Source organism: Archocentrus centrarchus, chromosome 3, assembly GCF_007364275.1.
Source record: "Archocentrus centrarchus isolate MPI-CPG fArcCen1 chromosome 3, fArcCen1, whole genome shotgun sequence".
Lineage (NCBI taxonomy): Eukaryota > Metazoa > Chordata > Actinopteri > Cichliformes > Cichlidae > Archocentrus > Archocentrus centrarchus.
In genome coordinates this window covers 16,382,277-16,406,285 of record NC_044348.1, presented here as the reverse complement: position 1 = coordinate 16,406,285, position 24,009 = coordinate 16,382,277, and the positions used below count along the sequence as shown (strand labels likewise).

The window sequence follows — 24,009 nt, the reverse complement described above, 5'->3', positions numbered from 1 at the left end:
ATGAGATATTCTCCTTGTAGTTGGTCATGCAAATATAATGCATACCTAAATTCAGCATATTGTTCAGTGCAGTATGTTACTATTGACTACTGGACAGTTCTGTATAAAATAGACTTTTTTGATTAGCCTTCCAGCTGGATGCCAGAGCAATTTCCCAATAATATCCATGAGTACTTATTTTATGAAATAAATGCATTATGTTCATGATTTAGTGACAGAAATACAAATTTATTTGTTAAACACAATACACTGCATTCTACATACAATGTCTAATATACTTCATGATTACCCTCAGTTTCTACCATCTGTAGTGTTTCAGTTTCTCATACAATGGTGACAGCTGTGTAGCAGTACAGAAAAATATTCAGTCAAAGCAACAACATGACAACTAAATTAAGCTAGACATGGCAAGTAAGAACTAAAGCAAAGCATTCTGTGGGTCTTAAAGTGTCTATCTGACAGAAGGGTGACTTATCATCCCTCATGAATATTCCCAGAAGAAATTGTTTTGAGTGTGTTATTTGGCACAGATGAAATATCTGGCCTCCCAGATAGGCCATCTCCTCCTCCTTTCTTACATTTGATTCCAAACAAACTGCAGATTTTCATTAGCATCAGGTCCACAATCTCCTCCTCTTCTGATGGCTGCAAGAACAATGAGCTTTAAGTACAACTCAAGGGTTATTAAGGCATCTCAAGCTGTTTTTGTTTTTTAGTGTTTGCAAGTGGCTGCTATTACAACTAAACACTTGTGTCAACAGCATTCAGATATTTCAGACTCTGTATGTGTGAGTTACCTTGTGATGTATCTGCTCCTGAGCGAATGCCACCAGGATGACAGAGATGAAGAGGTTCAGCACCACAAAGGTCATGAACACAATGCAAGACCCAATGAGGAAAGCACTGAGCACTGGATTATAATTCAGAACCTGAGGGACCAGAAGGAAGAAATGCAGTGAAGAAGGTTGAGCTGCCAAAATGTGCTGCAATAGAATTGGGATTGTCTCACACTAACCTCCTCATAGTTAAAAATACCAAGCTGCAAGCTGACCACGGTCTGTGCAGCATCAAGCAGAGTCCGATAGGAGTACAGCTTCCACCCGTACATCAGGTTAGACTGCAAAATAGAAAGTTTCTCTGTGTCAATGACCACCTTTTAAACGAGTTCTATTTCACAAAGTAAACAGAAAACAGAGAAACGTGGACTCCAGCAGCATGTTGATATTAAGTGTGGGAAACTCCTCACAGCAATAGAGTAGGCCAGAAACATGATGGTCATGACCACCAGGAAGCCTGAAATATCAGTCCAAGCTCGCTGCAGTGTGGCTGTAATTATGTGCAGCTTGGGGTTCAGTCTCAGCAGGTGCCACAGTTTGACTGTAGCCAGCAGTACCAGAAAGGCAATCAGATATCCAAGCACCGCATCAGCTCTGGCCGTTTCATGGAAACTGGTGAATCTGGACAGAGCAGAAGCAGAAAAGACCCTTGTTTTAAAGATCTTATTTTCTTTACAGCTCACAGTAGCATACAAATAAATGACTTTACAAACAGTGACAAATCAAGATTTTAAATGGCACAAACAATTAATGAGCATATGCCTTAAAATAACACACACACACACACACACACACACACACACACACACACACACACACACACACACACACACACCTTTCAGCACTTCACACACATCCTTCTTCATACTAATTATGAGAAACTCTGTAAAGTCCTGTTAGGTGATTTTTTTTTTTTTTCCCCTGTGTGAACAGATTTTGTGCACAAGTTTTTTTTCTTGTTTGAATTTTGCTTGCGTTATCTTGTGCACACAAGATTAATAACCTACTTGAACAAGATGTTATTTTGTAGTTTTTTGTAAAAAAAAAAAATAAGGCCAATTTTAAACGGATTAAAGTGGACTTATAATGTTCATTTACAACTAAGTGTTAGACTTTTAAGACAGCCTTATAATCTTTTCACACCTTAAAGCTTTGATTATACGCTGTTGTGTCAGTTCCTTATTTTTGGGGTCTCCATGTTCCTTTTGGCCAAAAATTCAAACCCAATTAAATCCAGAGTTTTCAACAAATCACTGGGATGAGCAGGTTCTGGTGGAGGCTGTTTATTAAACATATTAGCTCAGTCTCAAGTCTCAGCCCATAACCCATGAAACTTGAACCCCAACCAATCACCTGTTGAGGCTCTGCCAACTCTTATCCCACATGGGCTAAAGAAACAATGTCACCAGGGTATCTCAATGGTTCACAACATCTCAGGCAGGTGTCATAATGAAGGATCTTCCTTCTATTAAAACCTCTGCTAAGATAACAACTCTAGTATCATTCCATTTAACCATTTTTGGAACATACCTGTCATAAGACTTTACTGAAATACAACATGAGGTTACAAAGGTCATCCATCCATCCATCCATTTTCTTCTGCTTATCCGGGGCCGGGTCGCGGGGGAAGAAGCCTAAGCAGAGAAGCCCAGGCTTCCCTCTCCCCAGCCACCTCCTCCAGCTCATCCGGAGGGACCCCAAGGCGTTCCCAGGCCAGCCGAGATACACAATCTCTCCAGCGTGTCCTGGGTCTACCACGGGGCCTCTTCCCGGTGGGACATGCCCGGAACACCTCACCCAGGAGGCGGCCAGGAAGCATCCTAATCAGATGCCCGAGCCACCTCAACTGGCTCCTTTCGATGTGGAGGAGCAGCGGCTCTACTCTGAGCCCCTCCTGGATGGCCGCACTCCTCACCTTATCTCTAAGGGAGAGGCCAGCCACCCTTCGAAGGAAACTCATTTCTGCCCCTTGTATTCGCGATCTTATTCTTTCGGTCACTACCCAAAGCTCGTGACCATAGGTGAGGGTTGGAACGTAGATCGACCGGTAAATCGAGAGCTTCGCTTTTACGCTAAGCTCCCTCTTCACCACGACGGACCGGTGCAGCCCCGATCCGCCTGTCGATCTCCCGTTCCCTTCTCCCATCACTCGTGAACAAGACCCCGAGATACTTAAACTCCTCCACTTGAGGCAAGAACTCGTTCCTGAGCCGGAGATGGCACTCCACCCTTTTCCGGCTGAGGACCATGGCCTCAGACTTAGAGGTGCTGATTCTCATGCCAGCCGCTTCACACTCGGCTGCGAACCGTTCCACTGTGAGCTGGAGGCCCCCCCCTGATGAAGCCAACAGAACCGCATCATCTGCAAAAAGCAGAGATGAGACTCTGAGGCCACCAAGGAAGAAGCCTTCCGCCACCTGGCTATGCCTAGAAATTCTGTCCATAAAAATTATGAACAGAATCGGTGACAAAGGGCAGCCCTGACGGAGTCCAACACCCACAGGAAACGAATCCGACTTATTACCGGCTATACGGACCAAGCTCTCACTGTGGTTGTACAAGGACTGAATGGCCCGCAACAATGGGCCAGACACCCCATACTCCCGCAGAACCTCCCAAAGGACACCCCGAGGGACACGGTCGAATGCCTTCTCCAAGTCCACAAAGCACATGTAGACTGGTTGGGCAAACTCCCGCGCACACTCGAATATCCTTGAGAGGATAAAGAGCTGGTCCAGCGTTCCACGACCAGGACAAAAACGGCATTGTTCCTCCTGAATCCGAGGTTCGACTAACGGACGCACCCTCCTTTCCAGCACCCTGGCATAGACCTTACCGGGGAGGCTGAGTAGTGTGATCCCCCGAAAGTTGGAGCACACCCTCCGGTCTCCCTTCTTAAAGATGGGGACCACCACCCTGGTCTGCCAATCCAATGGCACTGCCCCAGATCTCCACGCGATGTTGCAGAGGCGTGTCAACCAAGACAGCCTTACAACATCCAGAGCCTTCAGGAACTCAGGGCAAATCTCGTCCACCCCAGGGGCTCTGCCACCAAGGAGTTGTTTAACTACCTCAGTGACCTCACCCCCAGTGATGGTCAAGTCATCCCCCTCATCCCCAGACTCTGCTTCCACTACAGAAGGCGTGTCAGTGGGATTCAGAAGGTCCTCGAAGTATTCCTTCCACCGTCCGACTATAGCCTCAGTTGAAGTCAGCAGCACCCCCCCGCACTATAAACAGTGTGAGAGAAGCACTGCTTTCCCCTCCTGAGTCGCCTGACGGTTTGCCAGAATCGCTTCGATGCCGTCCGAAAGTCTTTTTCCATAGCCTCACCAAACTCCTCCCACACCCGAGTTTTTGCTTTGGCCACTACCCGAGCTGCATTCCGCTTGGCCTGTCGATACCTGTCAGCTGCCTCCGGAGTCCCACAGGCTAACCAAGCCCGATAGGACTCTTTCTTCAGCTTGATGGCTCCCTTCACCTCCGGTGACCACCATCTGGTTCGGGGGTTACCACCACGACAGGCACCAACCACCTTGCAGCCACAGCTCTGAGCAGCAGCCTCAACAATGGAGGTGCGGAACATGGTCCATTCGGACTCAATGTCCTCAGCCTCCCTCGGAATGCTGTCGAAGTTCTGCCGGAGGTGGGAGTTGAAGATCTCCCGGACTGGGGCTTCTGCCAGGCGTTCCCAGCGCACCCTCACAATACGTTTAGGTGTGCCAGGTCTGTCCAGCATCTTCCCCCGCCACCTGATCCAACTCACCACCAGGTGGTGATCAGTTGACAGCTCAGCTCCTCTCTTACAAAGGTCATGTAAAACAGATGTTCTTGCCTCCCACCAAGGCCTTGAGCACATGTGAGCATCAGATATAACAGGCCTTACCTTCACCCCAGTGACATTAAAGGCTAGAGTGTTCATTAATTCAGTGTGTGTGCGACTAATATACTTTTATTATCTGATATAAAAATAGTGCCAATAGATCACTATAAAGGTGATTAAAAAATCCCCATCAGTTGTTTACACTTTATGGCTGAATAGTCATCCCTGTTCCTTTAAGTCTCTTTGACCACCGTTTGGGGTGCATGCATAGTTGGTGCACTGTAATATAAATTTTCAGTGGATCAGTCCACGTGTCACAAAAAAACAAACAGGCACGCAAATGTCTGCATGGACCCTTGTGCTCACTGTCTGACAAGATTCACCTCACCTTGACCCAAGCGGACGCTAAAGGACTCATGGGCGGTGAAAGTATAATCAAGGCTTTACACTGGGCCTTTGCAAAGCCCCACAGTTCATCCAGCAACTAAAACAAGCCAATTTAGCTCCCTTTCCTGTCCCTTTAAACCAACTGCATTCTGGCTGCCTCTCACAAGTTGAAGGCTTGAACAGCAGATGGGTGGAACTTTTGCATCTCATATAATCATGTTAAGGATATGTGCTTTTAACTGGCATCAGACATCCAAGAGCAGAAAAAACTGTCTAAAACGGAGCATTTAGACCCTGAAGCCCGAGCTTTTTTCTCAAAGGGGTTGTACAAGCACACAATTTGTTTTAGCAAAACACTAACATGCTGTGTTAGTTACACAGCATGATGTATGCACTGTGTCAAAATCAGTTAGCTTCATCATTGCATGGTCATACAACTAAATTGTGACCTTGTATTTTGGGGGAACAGGAAAAAAAAACAAAAAAACAAAACCACTGCTTTATGCGGCTCCTGGTCTGCAGAGCAATATATTAGTTCATAAACCTACAACTAATCATTATATACTTGAATGAGTTGTGCTTTTCTTATTGCTTACTGGTCTTTGTTGTTCTGGTAAAAGTTCACGTCCCTATTTCCCAGTAAAGTTCTCTTGATGAAGACACACAGGGCGCTCCAGCTGAGAATGATGATCGCCAACTCGAGCAGGTTCCACTTACTCTTGAAATAAGCCCTTTTCTGTTTCTTCATCAGCTTTCCCTGTTAACACATAGTAAGAAGCACTGTCATTAATACGTACTTGTACTTGTACTTGTAAAGGTAGCAAAAAAAAAGATAAAGGTTGTGCACCTGAACAAACATGTAATAGAAGATGAAGAGAAAGTAGATGACTTCAGAGGCCATGACAAAGATATGAAGACCACCAGTTGACTGGTAAAGGCGCACACTCTGAAGTTGACTACGGAATTGGAAAGCTCCTAGAAGAGATGAGGCGTGACAGATTATGTAGTTCTCATAACAGTTAAGGTGTTGTGCAGCTCACACAGTATCTGAATTGGGACTACTTACCTGTCGCTGTGGTCTCTAGGATGAGTGTGATGATGCAGAAGAGGTTTACATTGGCATTGTACACAGTGAACTCAACGAAGATTGCTTGGGTGTACACATCAATCCAAGTGTTGTCATAAAGGTACTGAAGGATTCTAATGAGGCAATGATTAATGTGGTTTACACATGTACTTTAAAACATGACCCAAGACTAAGAGTTCTTTCCTATAAGGATAAAAAGACAAATCAGAACCAGTGATTCCCGTCAGAGACACAAAATAAGACCGTTCTTTACATATACAGTCATTTATACTTGCCAGTCTCCTGACTGCACAGGGCAGAGCAGCTGTCAGTGATAAGAAATATGACACTGTTTATCTCAGACGCAGCATGAAAGGTAGCGCTCAGGACGAGCTGTTTGCAAAGTGGATTGCAGATGTGCAGCAGCTCTAGGCAGGCTAAATCAGCCCACACTGCACCACAGATGTGATTTAATAAGTGAATGTTAATTGAGAAAGGGTACCAGCTGAACCATCAGCTGATTTGGGCTGGCATCAAGGTGAGCTGATCTTCCAGGACTATTGCTGACTTTGTGGCCTACCTGAACTTTTTATGCATAATTTTAGAAGCACAAGAAGTTCAAGCATATATTAACATATTTATAACCTAAACAGACAAATTTTAAAACTTCTAAAAATGTGATCAGTGTGATAAAACTATTTCTGTTATTGGTTAATCTATTGACTTTTTTGATAAAATAATTCCTTATTTAGTCACAAAATGTCACAAACTAAAGCGAGAAGTCATCACATATTCCCGCACACCAAAGCAATTACTCCTGATTGTTCAGTCTATTCATCATGAATTTAAGTTCACTTAATGTTAAGATTAACCTGATAACCCACAAGTTACATCAAATATGTCAGTTTTTATTAAAAATATTAGCACTTTCAAAAGATTTTTGCCACCTGATCTATTTTTTCCTGACAGCTCCCTTGTCAGTTATTCTTAAGCACTACAGTTGCATTCCATTTGTAATTCTATTGTTGGATAAATCCTCTACTACAAATAATTTCACTTTACTCTTCACATCATTTAAATGAGACCACTTCAGCTGGAACAAATATCTACCTGCTGGAGTTCTGTAAATCTGGCCCCAGATCCATCACAAACCCTCCTCCTCTGTAGAACTTCACACTACCCCAGATTGGGTAGGCCCTCAGTTTACTCTGAGACTTGTACTTCCACGGGTCATGAATGTTCACTGAGGCGTTATGACCCACAGAGTGAGTCCAGCCAGGGCCATAGGATCCCATGTCCTCCAACTCCCATGAGTACTGAGCGTGACAGTGCGGGACAGACTGCTGCATGGAGAGAGCTGTGTGGCAAGAGTTTTTCAGCACCCTCACCTGGCGGAGACGAGCGTTGCCCACCAGCTTTGAGTTTCCATCTGTGATAAATCCTGCAGCAAATATCCAAATGACAAAGAAATCCCCATGAATATTTATGCTTTACTGCATAAATATATAATTGATTTTGTATGGTTTGTGTTGTTGTTACTGAGACATTTTCAGAAGTCCTTTAATATATTGCATTTAAATTATTAATGTCATTGTTAGATACAATTGTTTTTAATTGAGATAAGCTGATTTAAAAAAAAAAATTCCCATTTCCATATAAGTAGAAAAGATTTGCAAATTTCAAAGCATTACTGTGCATCAGCTATTGCATCGCAGATATTTGACCTGGGAACTCTCCAAACAGGTTGCTCAGCAGAGTTGTGTTTGCCCAGTTGAACACATCCTGAATACTCATGACGTCTGAGATGCCTTTGCTGAAGCTGTAGCGAATGTGTTGGGTCAGAAAGTAAGCATTAGGGTCCCGCTGACCGTACGCCACCAGGAGTAACATCCACATAAATCCCATATAGGCTGCATCACAAACAAATATCTTACATTAGCATGTTAAAATGTGTTACAACAGTTCCTCTTGTTGCTTTGGATCAAAGTGGTGTTCCTACCAAGAATCTCCCGTATGAGAGCAAAGACTTTCTGTTCTTTAATCATGTTGTTCCACATCCTCTCGATATCAGTAGGAGGTGGTGGTTTATAGAAACTGCAGGTGCTGTCTCTCCTTGCTGAATGGACTGCATCGGGATTATCTGAGGGTGGATTTTTGTATTGGCCGCTTACTGTTTTTTTTGTTTAATGCAAAACAGTGCAAAAGAAAAAATAAAAGTAAGGATACCAAAAAAAAAGAAAACTACCTGGGCTTCTGAGACTCTCGTCTATAGGAGGCTCTCCGTATTCCTCTTGGTCAACTTTCTTCAGAACAAGAGCAAAGAAAGCTGCAAAACCAAGAACCTGCAACAAAAGAGGTTCAGACTTTTGTACCAGAGGACTCCATAATGATCATTTTATTAAATATCTAAATAAGAAAATCTACTGTGGTACTGTGAAGTACATCAGTAGAGGACCTGGTAAGCTTTGCATCAGCAATTAAAATCATTCAAGGGTTTCTTTTTTATAAAAATGTTAAAGCATACAGCATATGAAGACTTTTGGAATCAAGACATTATTAAAAAAAAAAAATACATATATACTTATATATAAATATATGCTGAATGTTTCTGCATCAGATTATTGGAATTAAATGTAATTTTAATTTTGAGGTTAACACCTCTGCCTCATAGCAAGAAGGTCCTGAGTTAAAATCCACCTTGACCTGTCTGTGTGGAGTTTGCATGTTCTCCCCAATTTTCCTCCCACAGTCCAAAGACATGCAGTTTGTGGGGTTAGGTTAATTCTGAATTCTAAATTGCCCATAAATAATTTGGTTTATTTGGCTCCTTGTTACGGCAAACATCTGCTAATATACTGTGGAATGTAATGAAAGGTACCTATTAGCTGAACTGACTGGTTCAGAAAGAAAAGATTGACCTGCAAAGAAAAACTCAAAAGTCCAGTGTCTTTTGTAAATATATCATATCATTGCATTATTTTACATAAAAACTGATTCAACAGTGCTTGGAAATGCTCCAAATTCCAGTTATCAGTTAAAAATATCAAAATATCTCCCTGTTCCCCGTGTATATTCTATAATGTTTCTCACCTTTAAAGGTTGAGTGATAAATAGACTCTCAAAGAAGGAGACCACCATGGAGATAAGCCAGCTTATAGAGCGGTCTTTCCCGTAAGTCAGCCCATACATCATAGTGAAGTATCCTGACACACCACTAGTTGCAACCACGAGTATCCACCCGATAAACACAAACCACCAGGGCAGTCCTCCTTGGCAGCACTTCTTGTTAGTGTTCTCAGTGATACTCTCCTCTCGACTGGGGAAACAATTAAATTCGTCTCCATCCAGGTTTGAGAGGGGCAGGTGGTACTCCAGAAGACCCTTCATTCCCTGAACTTGCTGCATGGCTCGCCTGTAGCTGTCTGGATTTGGAAACCGAGATGATCCCAACATACCAAGTTCCTTCTCAACAAGCTGCAGCTGCCTATACAGGTACTGGCTGTTATTGCTCTTCTTCCGGGCTACATCTGAAGTCTTCTTGGAGCTCCCCCACACACTGGTTTCTGTCCATGCAAACACACCGGAAGAGGATAAATGATGTATTTAATTTTAGATATGGATTATAAAAGCATTTATAATGTTATGGTGTAGTTTACCTTGTAGATTCACTGTATCCAAACTAAGGATCATAGAGGGATCCTTCTTTGAGGAATCAGTGTAGAAGTCTCCAGCTGCTCTGTTTTGCTGTCTGATGATGTCCTCCACCACGGACAGCAGAGTGTTGATATCAGCCTGCTGACCAGGGTGGAGCTCCAGATGTGGCAGTGGGCTCTTTATGGTCTTTGAGAGCGACTGAGTGATTCTTTTTATGTCCTAATGAAGAAACCATGCTTCAGACACAGAACAGAATATTTGCTAATCTGAAGATGTAAAAAAAAAAAAAAAAAAAGACATTTTCACCTTGATCACAGTATCTGGTGTGATGCCTTTCATCGCTTTCTGAGGGGACGATGTTTGTGAAGGAGAAACTCGAATGCTCTTCCCCTGTTTCGACACATCTGCTTTCATGGTTTTCTCTCGAGGACGAGTGTTTCTGAAGATACTCACGATAAGGAGATTGATGGGAAACATGATGATTGAACTTTGAACACCAATCATAACCTGTTGCCAGGTAAACTCGATGTGACCTGCAAAGCAAGAGTCTTACTTTGAAAAAAAACGTGAAACAAGAAGCCACAGAAAGCTACCTTTCAAAGTAAAACAGGATGTAAAACAGGAAAATACAAGAAAAACTGAAGCTCAGGATGACTAGAATTATAATAAAATCAAAGCAGGAATCCAAAACTCACAATAAACAAGAATCTAAGAATCAAACAGCACATTAAATCCTTTGACCATGACACACCTTAATTACCTAACCTGCGTAGTTTGCAGCTTTATGAAAGCTTTGAGTAGTTTATATTTTGCTACATACCCAGGTCCATCGTCTGCTCAGAGGGGTCTGTAGGGATGCCCCAGAACATTATGCTGGTCAGCATGGTGCACAGCAGTAGAGAAAAGCAGCAGGACACTCTCTGCACACGTGTGAACGTGCTGCAGGGAGGCCGACTAATGACAGAGAACCAAATATGGCCATCACGAAAATCCTTGGCTGTCTTCATGAAGAACAGATTACTGAAGAGTTTTTTAAGAAAAGCAATTATAGAAAGTTAAGTATATGAAACAAAGTGAACTCAAATTCCATGTATCCATGACAGGTCTCACCTAAATCTCTTCAGATCCATCTCTGTTGCTACTGGGAATACCTTGTCGAGAGTGCACTCTACCATATCTACCGCCAGCCAGGAGTTACACAGAAAGTGCCATTTTTGACCAGTCTCCAAATCCTGCACCACCACTTTGCTGACATACCTGCACATTGCACAAATAATTATCTACTGTGCTCAAAGTAATGATACAAACTCAAGCTTAACATTAGTCTTTTTCCCTCTAACCCACACACCATGCAGGATGATCTCCAGAGTTGTCGTGCCACAGTCTTATGCTCTGCAGATCTCCAAGAGAAAAGTGTGTGGTCAGCAGAAACATGTCCACCCCACCTCTCTCAAACAGAGGCTTCTCAGAATCTGTCAGGTGGTGGGGCTCACTTTCTCCCTCTGTACCCAGAAGAGTTACGGTCACCTGGAACAAAAAATGGTCAGTCAAGGCTTGGATCATGAGAGTTGTCAGAATATCAGCATCATATGTTATGCAACAAAAACTTTAGATTGTTTTGTTGTTGCTGTTTGTCCCTCTAAGTCTGCATCAACATCACTGACTTGAGAGGAGGTGGATGCCCCGTGTCGGTGCCCTGTGTTGACGCTCAGCAGGTAACGATACTGAGCCAAGGGGTCATTGTCCTCAAGAACCGTTATCTTGACCTGTAAGTGAACGGGAAGAAACAACGTTTAGGGATTTAAAAAAGGGAAAATTTAAAGACATAGAGTGGAAATAAACACTGAATTATCAAACCAAAATGGAGCACTTTGAAATCTTCATATTATGTTGTGTTAGCAGGAACGTCTGAACTAGATCAGAGCAAAAAAGTGTAAACTGGTGAAGCTCTTTACTCCGAATTACCTTGACTGAATCTTGGATGTCTTTCTTGCGTGCCCATACAAGCACCAACAGATAAGCAGCAAAAATGGCCCCAACAAAACACACCACCACGGGGTTGTTGGTGAATGTAGCAAAAAGTTCAGCAGTGCGGGACACATCCACCAAGTTAGGCATGACAAAGAAAGAGCTTCCAAAGAAAGTCAAGTGGTTACAGAGACACTGAGTGACCAAAGGTGTGGTGAGAGGCCCAACCTGTGAAAAACCGAAAACCAGCTGATCAAATCTCACACTTCACATTTCAAGGATGCAGTAATGCAATCATTGTGGATGTGTCCTTTTTTTTTTTTTTTTAACCCACCCTGCAGCCATCCTCACTCCAAAAAGATTCAGTTTCATTCCAGTATTTGCACTGAGCAGCAATAGAAATGACAGTGACACTGCTGTTGATGGATTTGGTTCCTGGTTCTACAATGGGCCTTATAACAAGGTAGTGAATTCCAGTGTCTTCTGTTCTATCTTTGGGACTCAGCACCCAGGTAAATTTTTCTTCTGTGTTACAACAGAGAGAGAGACAGAGGACATTACACTGACTTAATGAGGAATACTTTGACCTTAATGCAGATTTACATCTACACATGCAGCAAATTCTCATTTATTCAGTATGCATGATCAGTCACAAATCATTACCCCTTCACCACCATACTGGACAGTTGGTATGAGGTGTTTGTGCTGATATGCTGTGTTTGATTTTAGCCAAATGTGGTGCTGTGCATTATGGTCTTCACTTTGGTCTGTTCAAAGAATGTTGTTCCAGAAGTCTTTTGGTTTGTTCAAATGCAACTTTGCAAACTTAAGTGGTGCAGCCACCCTTTTTTTTTTAGAGAGAAAAGTCTTTCTCCTAGCAGCCCTTCCAAACAACCAGTTCTTGTTGAGTTTTTATCTAACTGTACTGTCATGAACTTTAATATTTAACATGCTAACTGAGGGCTGTATAGTCTGAAATGTGGCTCTTGGTTTTTTTGCAGCTTCTCTGAGCATTGCATGATCACTGTATTCACGCAATGATCATGGTGATCACGCAATGCTGGGATGTCCACTCCTGGGAAGATTGTGGGATTATGTTAACACACACCTGAAGGCTTCAGGCTTAGGGTCAGGTTTGAAAAAACCTCTGCTTTTGCGAAGATGGTCACACTTGTTGATGATCAAATAATCAAGCACATTTGGCTGCTACTTACCCTCTTAATTCCTATGTAACCAGTAAGGGTGTACTTAATTTTTCACAGGGCTCTGTGCAGTCCTGTGAAAACTCTTTTTCACGTGACTGCATGTTGTATAAAATTAGAAGGAAATTTAATTAGTAACAGAGTGTCAATTCAAAGCAGAGGTTTGTGTGTGATGATGATACTTATTTTAAGAAACAGATCTCTAAAGAACCAGGAGGTGAAAATAAAGAAAAGAAGTTAAATAATATACCATGTATTCTAATATTTTTCTAAAAACAAAATCTGGCCTCTTCTTCAACACTGACCTTCTCTCACATTCTCTATAGGGATCTTTGTCTTGGCTACATAATCCTTATCATTTGGATAATCTTTATATCCCAGGAACAGCATGAAGGAAGTGTCTTCAGAAGGCTCAAATTTCAGCACCAGTGTCACATCCGGTGATGGAATGTCAATTATTAACGTGCTGAAATTGGCGAGGTCCAGGACTGTGCTGTTTTCCTGCCCAATGTCAAGCCGAGGTAGGAGAATCTGAAACTCCAGAAAAGAGATAATGCAACAAATGCTACCCAAAGTGAAGTAAACGAAAGTGTCTCTTATACAATATTACCTCTATCTCTTCAGGTAATTTCTCAACAGAAATGACAGTGCCGTTCATTCTGGTGAGGGAAACAGATCCTACGGTTCCTGTGATGTTCTCCTCCTTCCAAGAATATGGATTCTTCTCAAAACTCATCATCTAGAAAGCAGGTAATACAATAAAAAGTGTCTCATATTAATTACATATAGCCTTTTTATTCCATATACAATCTTCTGCCTTAGTATCCCTCAGAAAAGATGCTACAAAATATGCTGATTATGTGCATTTCCCCTCCAGTGTGCACACACTTACTCTGACGTCCACGGGCTCCTCTGGAGACACAGTATCAGGAGGTAGAGCAGGGAAGGAAAATCTTGAGGAGCTACTCTTCTGAGCATTTATACCCATCGTTTGCATCCTTTTTGGAGATACTCTGGAGGAGACAGTGTCATAATTATCTTCAGAAATTCTTGAGTACACATTCAAGTCAGTGCCAGTCATCTCTTACCTGTTCACATACACACTTATTTGGCCGGACTCAATGATGGCAGGTTCTCCATTCAGCTCTTTATCGTTCAGCAGAGCACTCTGAACATTGTTTATCCCAGTCAGAAGAAACTCTGAGACTTTTTTCTGGAGGAGAACATATAATATCTCATTTGTTAAAGACCGCAGTGAGATTAGGAATGAAATCTAGCATGAACTATTATAATTTTGGTCTCACGTTTGATGAAACATTCAAAATATTACTGGCTGCTTCAATTATGGGTGCAGCTGCTCGCACAACTTCTACATGATCTGTGCTCTGTTGATTGACATGGATAGTGTTGAGGGAGGAGCTGAGGTCTACCAGCAGTGAACCTGCTTCCTCCTGAAAAGAGAAAATCCAACAGCAGAAACCACAAAAAAGGTTTAGTGATGATCTGCGCCCACCCTTCAAAAGGGCTGATGATTACGCTGAGAGCAGCACACGTTTCAAATTGAAATAGGCCTTTGTTTTCAGCTTGTTGTTAATATCACTCCAAAATGTAGTCATTGCACAGATAATTCAGCAATTATTTGACCTACTGGAAAAAGAGTCATACTCAAGAGTCTCACTAAAAAGGCCACTTTCACATAATTAAATACTATTTTAAATACTATTAAAACAGGCTGTCTGTTTTGCACTTTTTTATTACACATCTAATGGAAAATACCAAGGCATTTTCTGTATTTTGTTGAACGTATCTAATATACTATACTTGAGCAGCAGGGCTGAGCTCATCTGAGCGCTGTGTGAGTCCCGCCACAGCTCTGGCGGTCACTTGCACCTCCTGAGTTGTGTTGCTGGGGGAGTCATGCAGAACTGCAGTCATTTTGGTCAGCATTTGCTCTCTTAGCTGAAAAAGAAGGAAATGCTGATTAACATCATGGAGTTCTCCACTCACTCACTCACTCACTCACTCACAAGTTGTGCACCTCATAAATAATAAAGCAGTGTTAACCTCTACAGTTATAACATTGACTGCATCCTGTTACCTTTGACCTCTCATCCTTCTGAGCTTGGTCACTGACTGTATTCAGCATATCAGAAACAGAAGCAAATATCTGTCCGAGCGCCTCACCGGTGAGCAGACCGTGCTGCTCTAACTGACTCACAGAGTCCTCCACTGCAGACTGGAGAGCGCTGATGGAGGCACTGGAGTCACTTTTACGTACCTTAAGGTAGATAAACACATTATTTAATTAATCAGGAGGACTCCTCTAATCTTCCTTTTGTATGTTAAAAAAAAAACAATCAATCAATTGTCTGATGACCAACTTGAGTGATGACAGTTGAAGTTGCTGTTTGATATTCATTTTTCACAGTCACCACAACAGACAAACTGTACTTGTTGTTTGCATCGCCGAGAGGCAAGAAGACCGATTTCACCTCATTTGAAGCACTGCATCGTAGATGTGTGCCTAAAAGACAAAAGACGCAGTTTAGCACAGTTTTACTCGGCTCTTGATTATTAACCTACGCACAGATTAATACAGAAGTATTAATAGTAAAACTAATTTACTTTTTTAAACTTACATTTGGTGTCCATGTCAGAGGCTTATTCAAAGAAACTGGAAATTTCTACTCACTCAGCAGGAGCTGGGGATTGAACCCCTGACTTCCCGACCCACTCTACTTCCTGAGCCACAGCCATCCCAAAAGCTCTTTTTAAATTCTTCTATGTGTAATTTTTTTTTTTTACTAGACAGAGAGATTTCCTGAGAAACTGTGTTGTGATTACTGACAGTTTGCTTGCAGCTGCTTGTTTAAAGGCTAAAACTACCAAAAATAAAAACTGTTAGATTGCTTTCAGCAGTATCACTGATTACACCCCACACCACACTGTCACCTGTGTTGGTCTTGAAACAATAAAGACAGCCTTTAGAGCAGAAAGACGTTGGTTTGCAGGTGATGTCAAAAGCATCGAGCACAGTTCCTGATGGTGGGGAGATGGTACATGAGGGGACTGAGGGCTCCATCGCTGCATCAGTTGTGACTGCTGAGGCTGTAGGAGGTTCAGTTGGCTCGAGGTCTGGTATAGGAAGTGTGTACTTGACAAAACCAGGCTTCTTCTTGCCTATTAAGTCAACATATAAGTATTAGGTGCAACATGTTTTTTTTTAATATGGCTTTTGATCAAGCCCTTAAAATGTCTTAAAATGAGAACTTTATGCCTAACTATGAGATGAAAACACACCATAAGCAATTACAGTGATGTTGCGCAGCATGTCTCTTGAAACTTTTAGGTACTGGCTGTGTACCGTATATTCAGTGTTGCCATCCTGCTTCTCCGTAGGTGGCTGTCTTCCTGCTTTGGAATAGCATCTGCTGAGGCTACCCTAAGGAGAACTCATTAGTTATTACGTGTCACGTGAGACTTTTTTCCCCACATTTTTGTGTGTTATTTCATACTTACTGTCAAAGGTTTGAGATCCTCAATATACCAAACTACAAGTGGGCACGTTGTCACACAGCTCAGCCTTAGCTTTGCATGGTCGTTCACATTTATTGAAGCACAATTATCACAACTGCAAGAATAAAGGTAAAAAAACCTAAGTAATAATTATGTAATTATAAAGGTATAACCTAAAAAAGAGGATTGAGTATGGCAGAGTTTTATACTGATTGTGGTTCCTAATCCAGTTTTTCCAGTCTTGTGACATTGTTTAATTCACATATATTTTCTCTTCTATTTTCAAGAGCATGTAAATGTAACATTAAAAAATAGACACAAAACAAGCTTTGTGCTTCTGTTTTTCTAAGTTAAATCATTTTACCTGATGGTGACATCTGTGAGTTCTTTTGAAGGAACAACAGAGACACACTTAGAGGCTGAAGCGAGGTCAGTCCACTTCCTAAACCAAGTTCTTCGCTTCACTCTCAAAATGTATCTGAACATCTCGAATGGATCTGGAAGGCAATCTGTTTCAATCACATGAGTTTTAGCCATTGTTTTGTTTTTGCATTTGCAATCTCCTCCTGTGTGGGAAAAAAAAAAAAAGCAGAAACAGAGTGTTAATATAACACAACAACAACAACACAGTGAAACATATACTCCATCTGCTACAACTACAGTCTCATACAGTATTCTTTCATGTGATATATCTGCGCAGTATTTTTTGACTTAGGGTATAACGCCACAGAGACTGACTGCATATGATAAAACAGAGACAAAGTTTGAGTGATCTGAACAGGGATCTGAATAACCAGCTTTCCTTTGGTCCATGCATCATATTACACGTGTTATTAAAACCAGGAAATATTTTAAGCTACCTTGTTTTGAAGTTTGTTTTGCAATAGGCCATGATTACAAAACATTAAAAACTTGGGAGTGATCAGTGAATTAGTGTACTTACTGCATTTCCATTCAAATGCCAGTTCTTTGCTGGACAGGGATTCAGTTCCAGTTACTGTGAGTGTAACCTGCTGAGTGTAGTCAACCAAAGTATCAGGAGTAGCAGTTATTTTCAAATCAGCCGAATCATCATCACTCACATTATCTGCCTGCAGATGAAAACAAAGTCATTGTGCTGCAGTCATTAGTGCAACAGGTTATATATATATATATATATATATATATATATATATATATATATATATATATATATATATTTGCACAAGTTTCCATATTATTTCTGTTTAAAATGATATTTTATATTTTACTGTGTTTTCATCTTTGCCCGGTGAAAAGTCGGAGTAATTCTGGCAAGCTTCGAGTATCTTCCCTAAGTCCACATCGATATCAGAGGATGAAAGGGCATTTGTGGCTTTCACTTTCACTTTCAGAGATCCTTTACCAAAAAACATCACATTTAATCAAACCGGGCACATATCATATACAACTGGTACTTGTTTTATCTTAACAGGACTCAAGCTTTGAGTACCTTCAAGTGGGCTGGAGAATGTATACATCTGTAAGCTGTCACCAAGCAAGTCTCTGCTCTCTGAAAGTGTGTCCTCAGCTCCAGTGAGTGTGAAGAGCAGCTCCACAGGGGCTCCTCGCTCCAAAGAAACGCCAATGATGAGATCACCGGAGTCGGGACATACATCTTCCTGTGCAATCACAGAAGCCTGCAGGCCTTCAACAGGCTGCAGCAGACACAGCTCCAGATTAGCAGACACTGTGCGAGTTGTGACCCTGTTAGATGCTGATAAAGTGAAGTTGTTGCAGCCACCACCGAGGTTCTCCACCACACTTGCATTCAGGGTAATATTGTGTGCTGTGATTCCTCTGTCCGCTGATAAGTTTGCAACTAAATAGGCTTCATGATGAATTGTGTAGGAAACATTTGTACCTGGTTACAGAAAAAAGAGAACTAAATTATCTATTTTTGATAAATGCTTTATTAGAAGTATTGTTGCACCCCCTATAGGGTCAGTGACTCACCTGCCTCCACTGTAAGCTGGATTTGAACTGGCCTACCAAAAAGGGCATTGCATTTAGTGCCACCTGTTGACATATTCTGGCCATTGCATTTGATTACACTGAAATCTCCGACTGGCTCCTGAACGGTTATGGATTTCTGGGCTGCAACATGCCAGTCACTGGTAGAGCACTCCACTCCGACCACGAAGACACCAGGATGTGTGAATTTGTGTATAATTGTGCTCTCCATTCTGCAAGGAAACAACAATTTTTGTTATATGAATAAAGTACTAAGATCCATCTATCATATCTGGTCAACCGCAAATGCTTGCTCACTCCTCTGGGCTGTACGGATCAATAGTGTGGCCATCTCCAGCATTCAGTGTGCATGTTAAGTTTCCCTGAAACGGATGAAGGAGCCACTTCACAGTGATGGTGACGTTATCAAAGACAGCTGCAAGTTTACTCATCAGCAGCTGAAGTCCTGGGAGGAAATCACATCACTGAATTAGAATCATGGAAACAGACAATCAAAGATCATTTCATCATTTGCACCAAGGATATGTTTTTACCAGCTTGTCATTATGATTTACTGAGTGTAGACTGATGCGTTTAATTCAACAAGTGAAACTCTGTGAATACAGCACTGTGAAGAAGTCACTCGTTTCTTTATATTTGATGATGATGATAATAACATTTTATTTCAGACCCATTAAACAAACAAACCAATATATACACACAAAATCAACAAAATCTACATGACATGAAATAACAACTTAACAACTATGTTGCTACCAAGGAGTCAGACTGTCTTGTAATTTTCATAAAATAGCATTTTTGCAGCAACAAGGTGATTCCCAAAGAGCTATTAGCTAAACACTTGGCATATCTTGACATGCTGTGCAGTGTATCCTTAAAAACTGAGGAAATCGGACAAGAGGAAAACAAAAGTGGCAGGCCTGAAAATCTATCTGCAACAGATGAACAGAATCTGAAAGTCATGTCCTTAAGAAATAGGGGGAAAATGTCCAGCAAAGCCCTGACCCAGGACTTGAGAGATGCATCTTCCTGTTCAATTGATTCATCTATTATTCTATTGAAGCCTCAATAGAAATGGTCTCAGTGGAAGGGTGACTTTGAGGAAGCCATTCTTAAGGAACTGACTGGCAAGTTAAGGGAAATGACTGGCAACGAAGAGCTTTGAATGAAGCCCGAAGAACTATATAGTCTGTGTGTCCTGAAGCCTACTTAAAGAAATGAGAAAAAAGCTGCCTAAGAGAGTTCAGGCTGTGTTGAAGAATAAACATGGTCACACCAAATACCGACTTTCAAGCTTGTTTGACTTGAACAAACTCTGTTTTTGCCTGACATACTATATTTTCATGAATGTTTGCATGTTTTAATAAACTGTTGCACCTATTTCCCATTTTTCTAGCAAAATATAAAAGAAAGAGAGGTGGCTCAAGACTTTAGCACAGTGCTGTATTTTTGAGTAAAATGATAACTACAAAGATCATCTGCAAAAATAGTTCATCCTAAACCAAGATTTTAAAAAAATGAACTCCAAGTAATATTATTTAAACTAGTTTGGGGTTTTTGTTATTATTTTTTATTTCATTTTTCACTTTTCTCAAACTGAGCTCTACTCTTTAATTCAGTCAATAACGTATCAGTCAAATTAGTGCTGTTGTAAGCATTTTAGCAGTGGCTCTTAGAAATGGTTTCAAATGAACTCTTCAAATAATGTTCAATAATATGGCTGAAGTTATGTAGCTTTTCTGGAGAAATGCGTACGTTTAGTGGAAGTAAAAATAAAACTTGTGCATCTGACCATTCTTGCAGCGGTATTCTACAGACAGGTAACTTCCCAGCACCGGACACGGGTCAACAAAGGTACTCCGATCCACGGCAGCCTGGCAAACCTGCAGTCCGTGGCACTGAGCTGGAATAACGTATACAGTAAGCGGAGCACATGGCAATGATGTTATGTTCAAAAAGCATTCATCTTATCAAATTTCAACAATCCTTGCTATGTTTCTACAAGCTTCTAACGAGACTGTATAACAGCCGTTTACACGAGACCGTTTTCATTTTGAAACGGTGTCGTTTTGATGCGTTTCGCCCTTCTGTTTACACGACAACAGAGTGAAAACGATGTGTTTCAGAAACGGGGTCCAGAGTGGAGCGTTTCAGAAACGCACCGGCTTGCGTTTTCGTGTAAACACTTGAAACCGGGATGATTTGAAAACGCTCGACTCGCACATGCGCACTATGGTTGCGACGGCCACAGTTTTTCGCGCACGCGCAAACTGATAAACAGTACTCGCGGATTCACGAGTGCTTCTTATGCTTTTCCTGTGTTTTTACCGTTTTGTAATTCAGCGTTGTGTGCAGCAGCGATCCAACCTCATCATCGGTCCACACAAAACCTCTCACATTGGCCGTTTTGTAAGTAATGAACAATTTGCCGCACTACCTACTGTGTCACTCCACGCATGCGCGTCTTGCATAAACAAACTTTGCAAAGAGAAAACCAACGCCAACTTGTGGCCTGGCATGAGAACTACATCGTTTTCATCGTTTCACATGTCCTCGTGTAAACGCGGATCGTTTCTGAAACGCCATCGTGTAAACGAAAGGCTGAAACGCATCAAAACGACACCGTTTCCAGTGAAAACGGCTTCGTGTAAACGTGTAAACGGGAGAGGGAGAAGCAATAACCATTTGGTTACTAATCCTAGAAAGCTGTGAATATGAATGTATATTCACTCCAGCCCATCTTTCAGCTCCGACAGGGAGGGATTACACTAATGTGCTTTCTGGCAGTATAATCCTTTTGTCTGCAATCACAGAGCAATCATGGCTTCTGTGCTTGACACAAATCATGGAACAAAAACCTAATCTGTGGTGTTTTTAGTAAGTTTTTCTTGCCTTCTCGGCAATGTGGCTTTAATAAAGACAATACTGCATGTATCCATAGCATTTAAGGTTACAAGCAACATAACTTGTCAAGTAAATGAGGAATAACTCAATCGATGTTTATGGTTTTTTCTGTTTCTGTATTATAGCTGCTATCAAAAGCTAGATCATGTCAATTAAAAATATACTTGTATACAGTATGATTCACAATACCTGTTACAGAATCTACTAGGTCTATCCAGCTGCACTCTTCCTGGGAGGAAGTGGGTGAGGTTGCAAGTTTGGATCGGCAGTAGTGGATTGTTTTCCGCCCGTAGAAGCTGTCGTCAATCTCTATAACTTGACCAGAGCCACACTGCAGTGTAGCATTTTGGCCATCACATGCAACTGATTGCCCAGAATCTGAAAAAAAACAAACAAACCACAAAACCATAAGCGGAACAAACACAACATAATTTCATTGCTATATCTGAAGTTAATTTAGAGTGCGTACCAAACTGGCAAATGAAGTTGAATTCCTGGCTGCAGTTTTCCGTAGCTTCCCACTGGAAGCCTGAATGTCTGAGAACATACACACAGGCTGCTTGATCATCCGGCAGGCTTACCCAGTTACTGTAACTGACATCTGAGCCGTCCAGCCACGCGAGAACACCTGAAAAAGCACAATATTTACTTTTGATAATCAAGCGAAACACAGTAGAAATGTTATTACTACATCTCCATTTGTTTTCTTTTGTTGCAATTAAGAACAGATAAGGTGAATAAAAGATAAAGACCTATTCTCTGTGACGCAAATAAATTAGGCCTTGTGACAGCTGCCCCATTGAATAGTTCAAAAGACTGAGAATTATCTCTCATTACACCTGCTGGCTTAGATATCCAACTGGGCAAATGTCAGTAAACAAACACATCGCGGTTATTTACATTGCACATACAAGCTGCCCAGTGAGATAGCAGTCAAGGCAATAATGTCTCCCCATCTGAAATTTACAGTCCACTTTGAAAAATTATCAGTGACCACTTGTGTCTTTTTTATTGTAGATGCATGAAACAAAATACAAAAATTTTATAGCTTGCGTTTCAAAGAAGTTATTGTCTATTATGAAATGGCAGTAATTTCATGAACTTTTGACAAAGCTTTTTTCTAGGTGTCCAGTATAATATTCTAATGCATGCACATTCACAAAAAAAGAAGTCCTCATTGCCCCCTCTCACCCTCAGTGACCGCAGAATCGAGCGTGAGGTTCGGAGCGGCCGGTGCCACTCCGAGCCACCAGTTCTTGTCAGGCTCCAGGTGCTTCTGAAGGAACTGCTGTGTCTCATCATTCAGGATAAAGGTGAGGTGTCCTCCACCTTGCTCACACCATCCTTCAGCACTTCGAAAGGATTGCTGCAGAGCCACAAACTCATAGCAAGAGCCGTCAAAACCTTCCTGGTGTTCCGGGCAGGATGGAGCTCCAGGATCTTCCTCAGCATGACAGCCCCACCAGAGGAAGAAAACCACCAAAGTGAGCTTAGCTGAAGTCTTTCTGTTCATCTCTGAAGCTGAACGCTGTCCAGACTCTGGCAACATCTTGTTTTTAAGAAAGTTATGACGTCAGCAGCTCTGACAGGGATGGTTTCCTTGATTGCTGCAGAGCTTTGTGATGTGCCCGTAATTTTTGGAGTCAAACAAAAGGGTGAAAAGGGTTAAGAGCTCATTGTCAACAGCCTCAGACAGCTCCTCTGTCTCTGTTACTACAGACGTTCACAACCAGCAGGGTGAGATAAGCCTCTCATTCAGACCTGATGTAACCCTCATCAGTGTGAGCTTGATCTTGTTCAGAGAAACATTCAAGTTAAAATACAGTTATTGATACTTTTATAATCAATTACTAAATTTCAGATTGTGAGGGGAAAATTAAAAGAGTGATTTTGCAATAAAACAGAAAACATTTTTCATGGCAGACTTTTTTCTTGTTACTAATTACATGGACCATGTCTGTCCTATTCAAGTGCAAATAGTGACAGCATGACAGTAAGTTTTTTTACCTGCTGTGACATGGAAAAATGTATTTCTGTGGAAAAATGCTTCGTGTTCATTGTGCATGCTCAGTGTAATGGCTCACAGGTCTTATTTATCTTTTACTTTTTATTTAATTTCCACCAGAAAAATCATCACCAAATTAAGTAACACTTAGATTTTTGCTTCAGTATAATCGCAATTTTGAATTCAAGGGTGAATAAGAATAGTATAACTATGAATTATGGGTCAATAAACACTGTTGTTGTTGAACTTGTTATAAACATTTTCAGCTCAAATTCTATCACACTGGAAATAACAGGAGTGAATAATATTTTTTTTTTGTGAGCATCCTATGTATAGGTAGTATGTGTCAGGACCTCCAGAGGGAAAAAATATCAAAGAAACAGAGCCATAATTAATGTTTTTAGTAACAGCTCTACTTAGCAATTAGAAAAAAGGCTTGATAGAATAATATAAGTTCTATAACATAGTTTTAGCACCTTTAGATCACACTGTATACTGAGTATACAGTGTATACTGAGTATACAGTGTACAGTAACGATGAGAATCAATGACTTATTTTAAATTTATTGCTAATAACAATATTTAAATTTTGACTACTTGAAAAGTTGCATCTGAAATTACATTACAAAAAAAAAAAAAAGATTTACCCGCTCTCC

The 24,009-nt window shown here is 41.3% G+C and overlaps 1 protein-coding gene across 1 annotated transcript; it reads right to left on the bottom strand.

The window, feature by feature from the left end:
- Positions 1-216: 216 nt before the first annotated feature.
- pkd1l2a (polycystic kidney disease 1 like 2a) lies at positions 217-22,897 on the bottom strand. The gene is made up of 41 exons (XM_030726268.1): positions 22,540-22,897; positions 21,818-21,976; positions 21,538-21,726; positions 20,237-20,347; positions 18,742-18,889; positions 18,427-18,656; positions 17,924-18,334; positions 17,703-17,830; positions 17,396-17,543; positions 16,817-17,018; positions 16,456-16,567; positions 16,237-16,378; positions 15,889-16,116; positions 15,318-15,460; positions 15,035-15,214; positions 14,758-14,895; positions 14,241-14,387; positions 14,025-14,149; positions 13,829-13,949; positions 13,547-13,675; positions 13,242-13,467; positions 12,069-12,259; positions 11,732-11,962; positions 11,431-11,532; positions 11,115-11,293; positions 10,877-11,023; positions 10,587-10,786; positions 10,073-10,299; positions 9,769-9,985; positions 9,203-9,675; positions 8,358-8,454; positions 8,112-8,252; positions 7,837-8,022; positions 7,223-7,553; positions 6,113-6,246; positions 5,894-6,021; positions 5,643-5,803; positions 1,247-1,457; positions 1,016-1,117; positions 798-929; positions 217-645 (listed from the first exon to the last, which is right to left on the bottom strand). The coding sequence occupies exons 1-41, from the start codon at positions 22,895-22,897 to the stop codon at positions 475-477; spliced, it is 7,536 nt and encodes a 2,511-aa protein (XP_030582128.1). The 3' UTR covers positions 217-474.
- Between the last annotated feature and the right edge of the window lie 1,112 nt (positions 22,898-24,009).

Bases quoted from the DNA above. Each gene is read 5' to 3' on its own strand.
- pkd1l2a (XM_030726268.1), bottom strand. From the start codon at position 22,897: ATGTTGCCAGAGTCTGGACAGCGTTCAGCTTCAGAGATGAACAGAAAG. The intron at 18,890-20,236 runs GTCAGATGCACA...ATTTCCTCCCAG, and splicing joins AGAATACCGCTGCAAGAATG to GACTTCAGCTGCTGATGAGT. The intron at 930-1,015 runs GTTAGTGTGAGA...CTGGTCCCTCAG, and splicing joins GTATTTTTAACTATGAGGAG to GTTCTGAATTATAATCCAGT.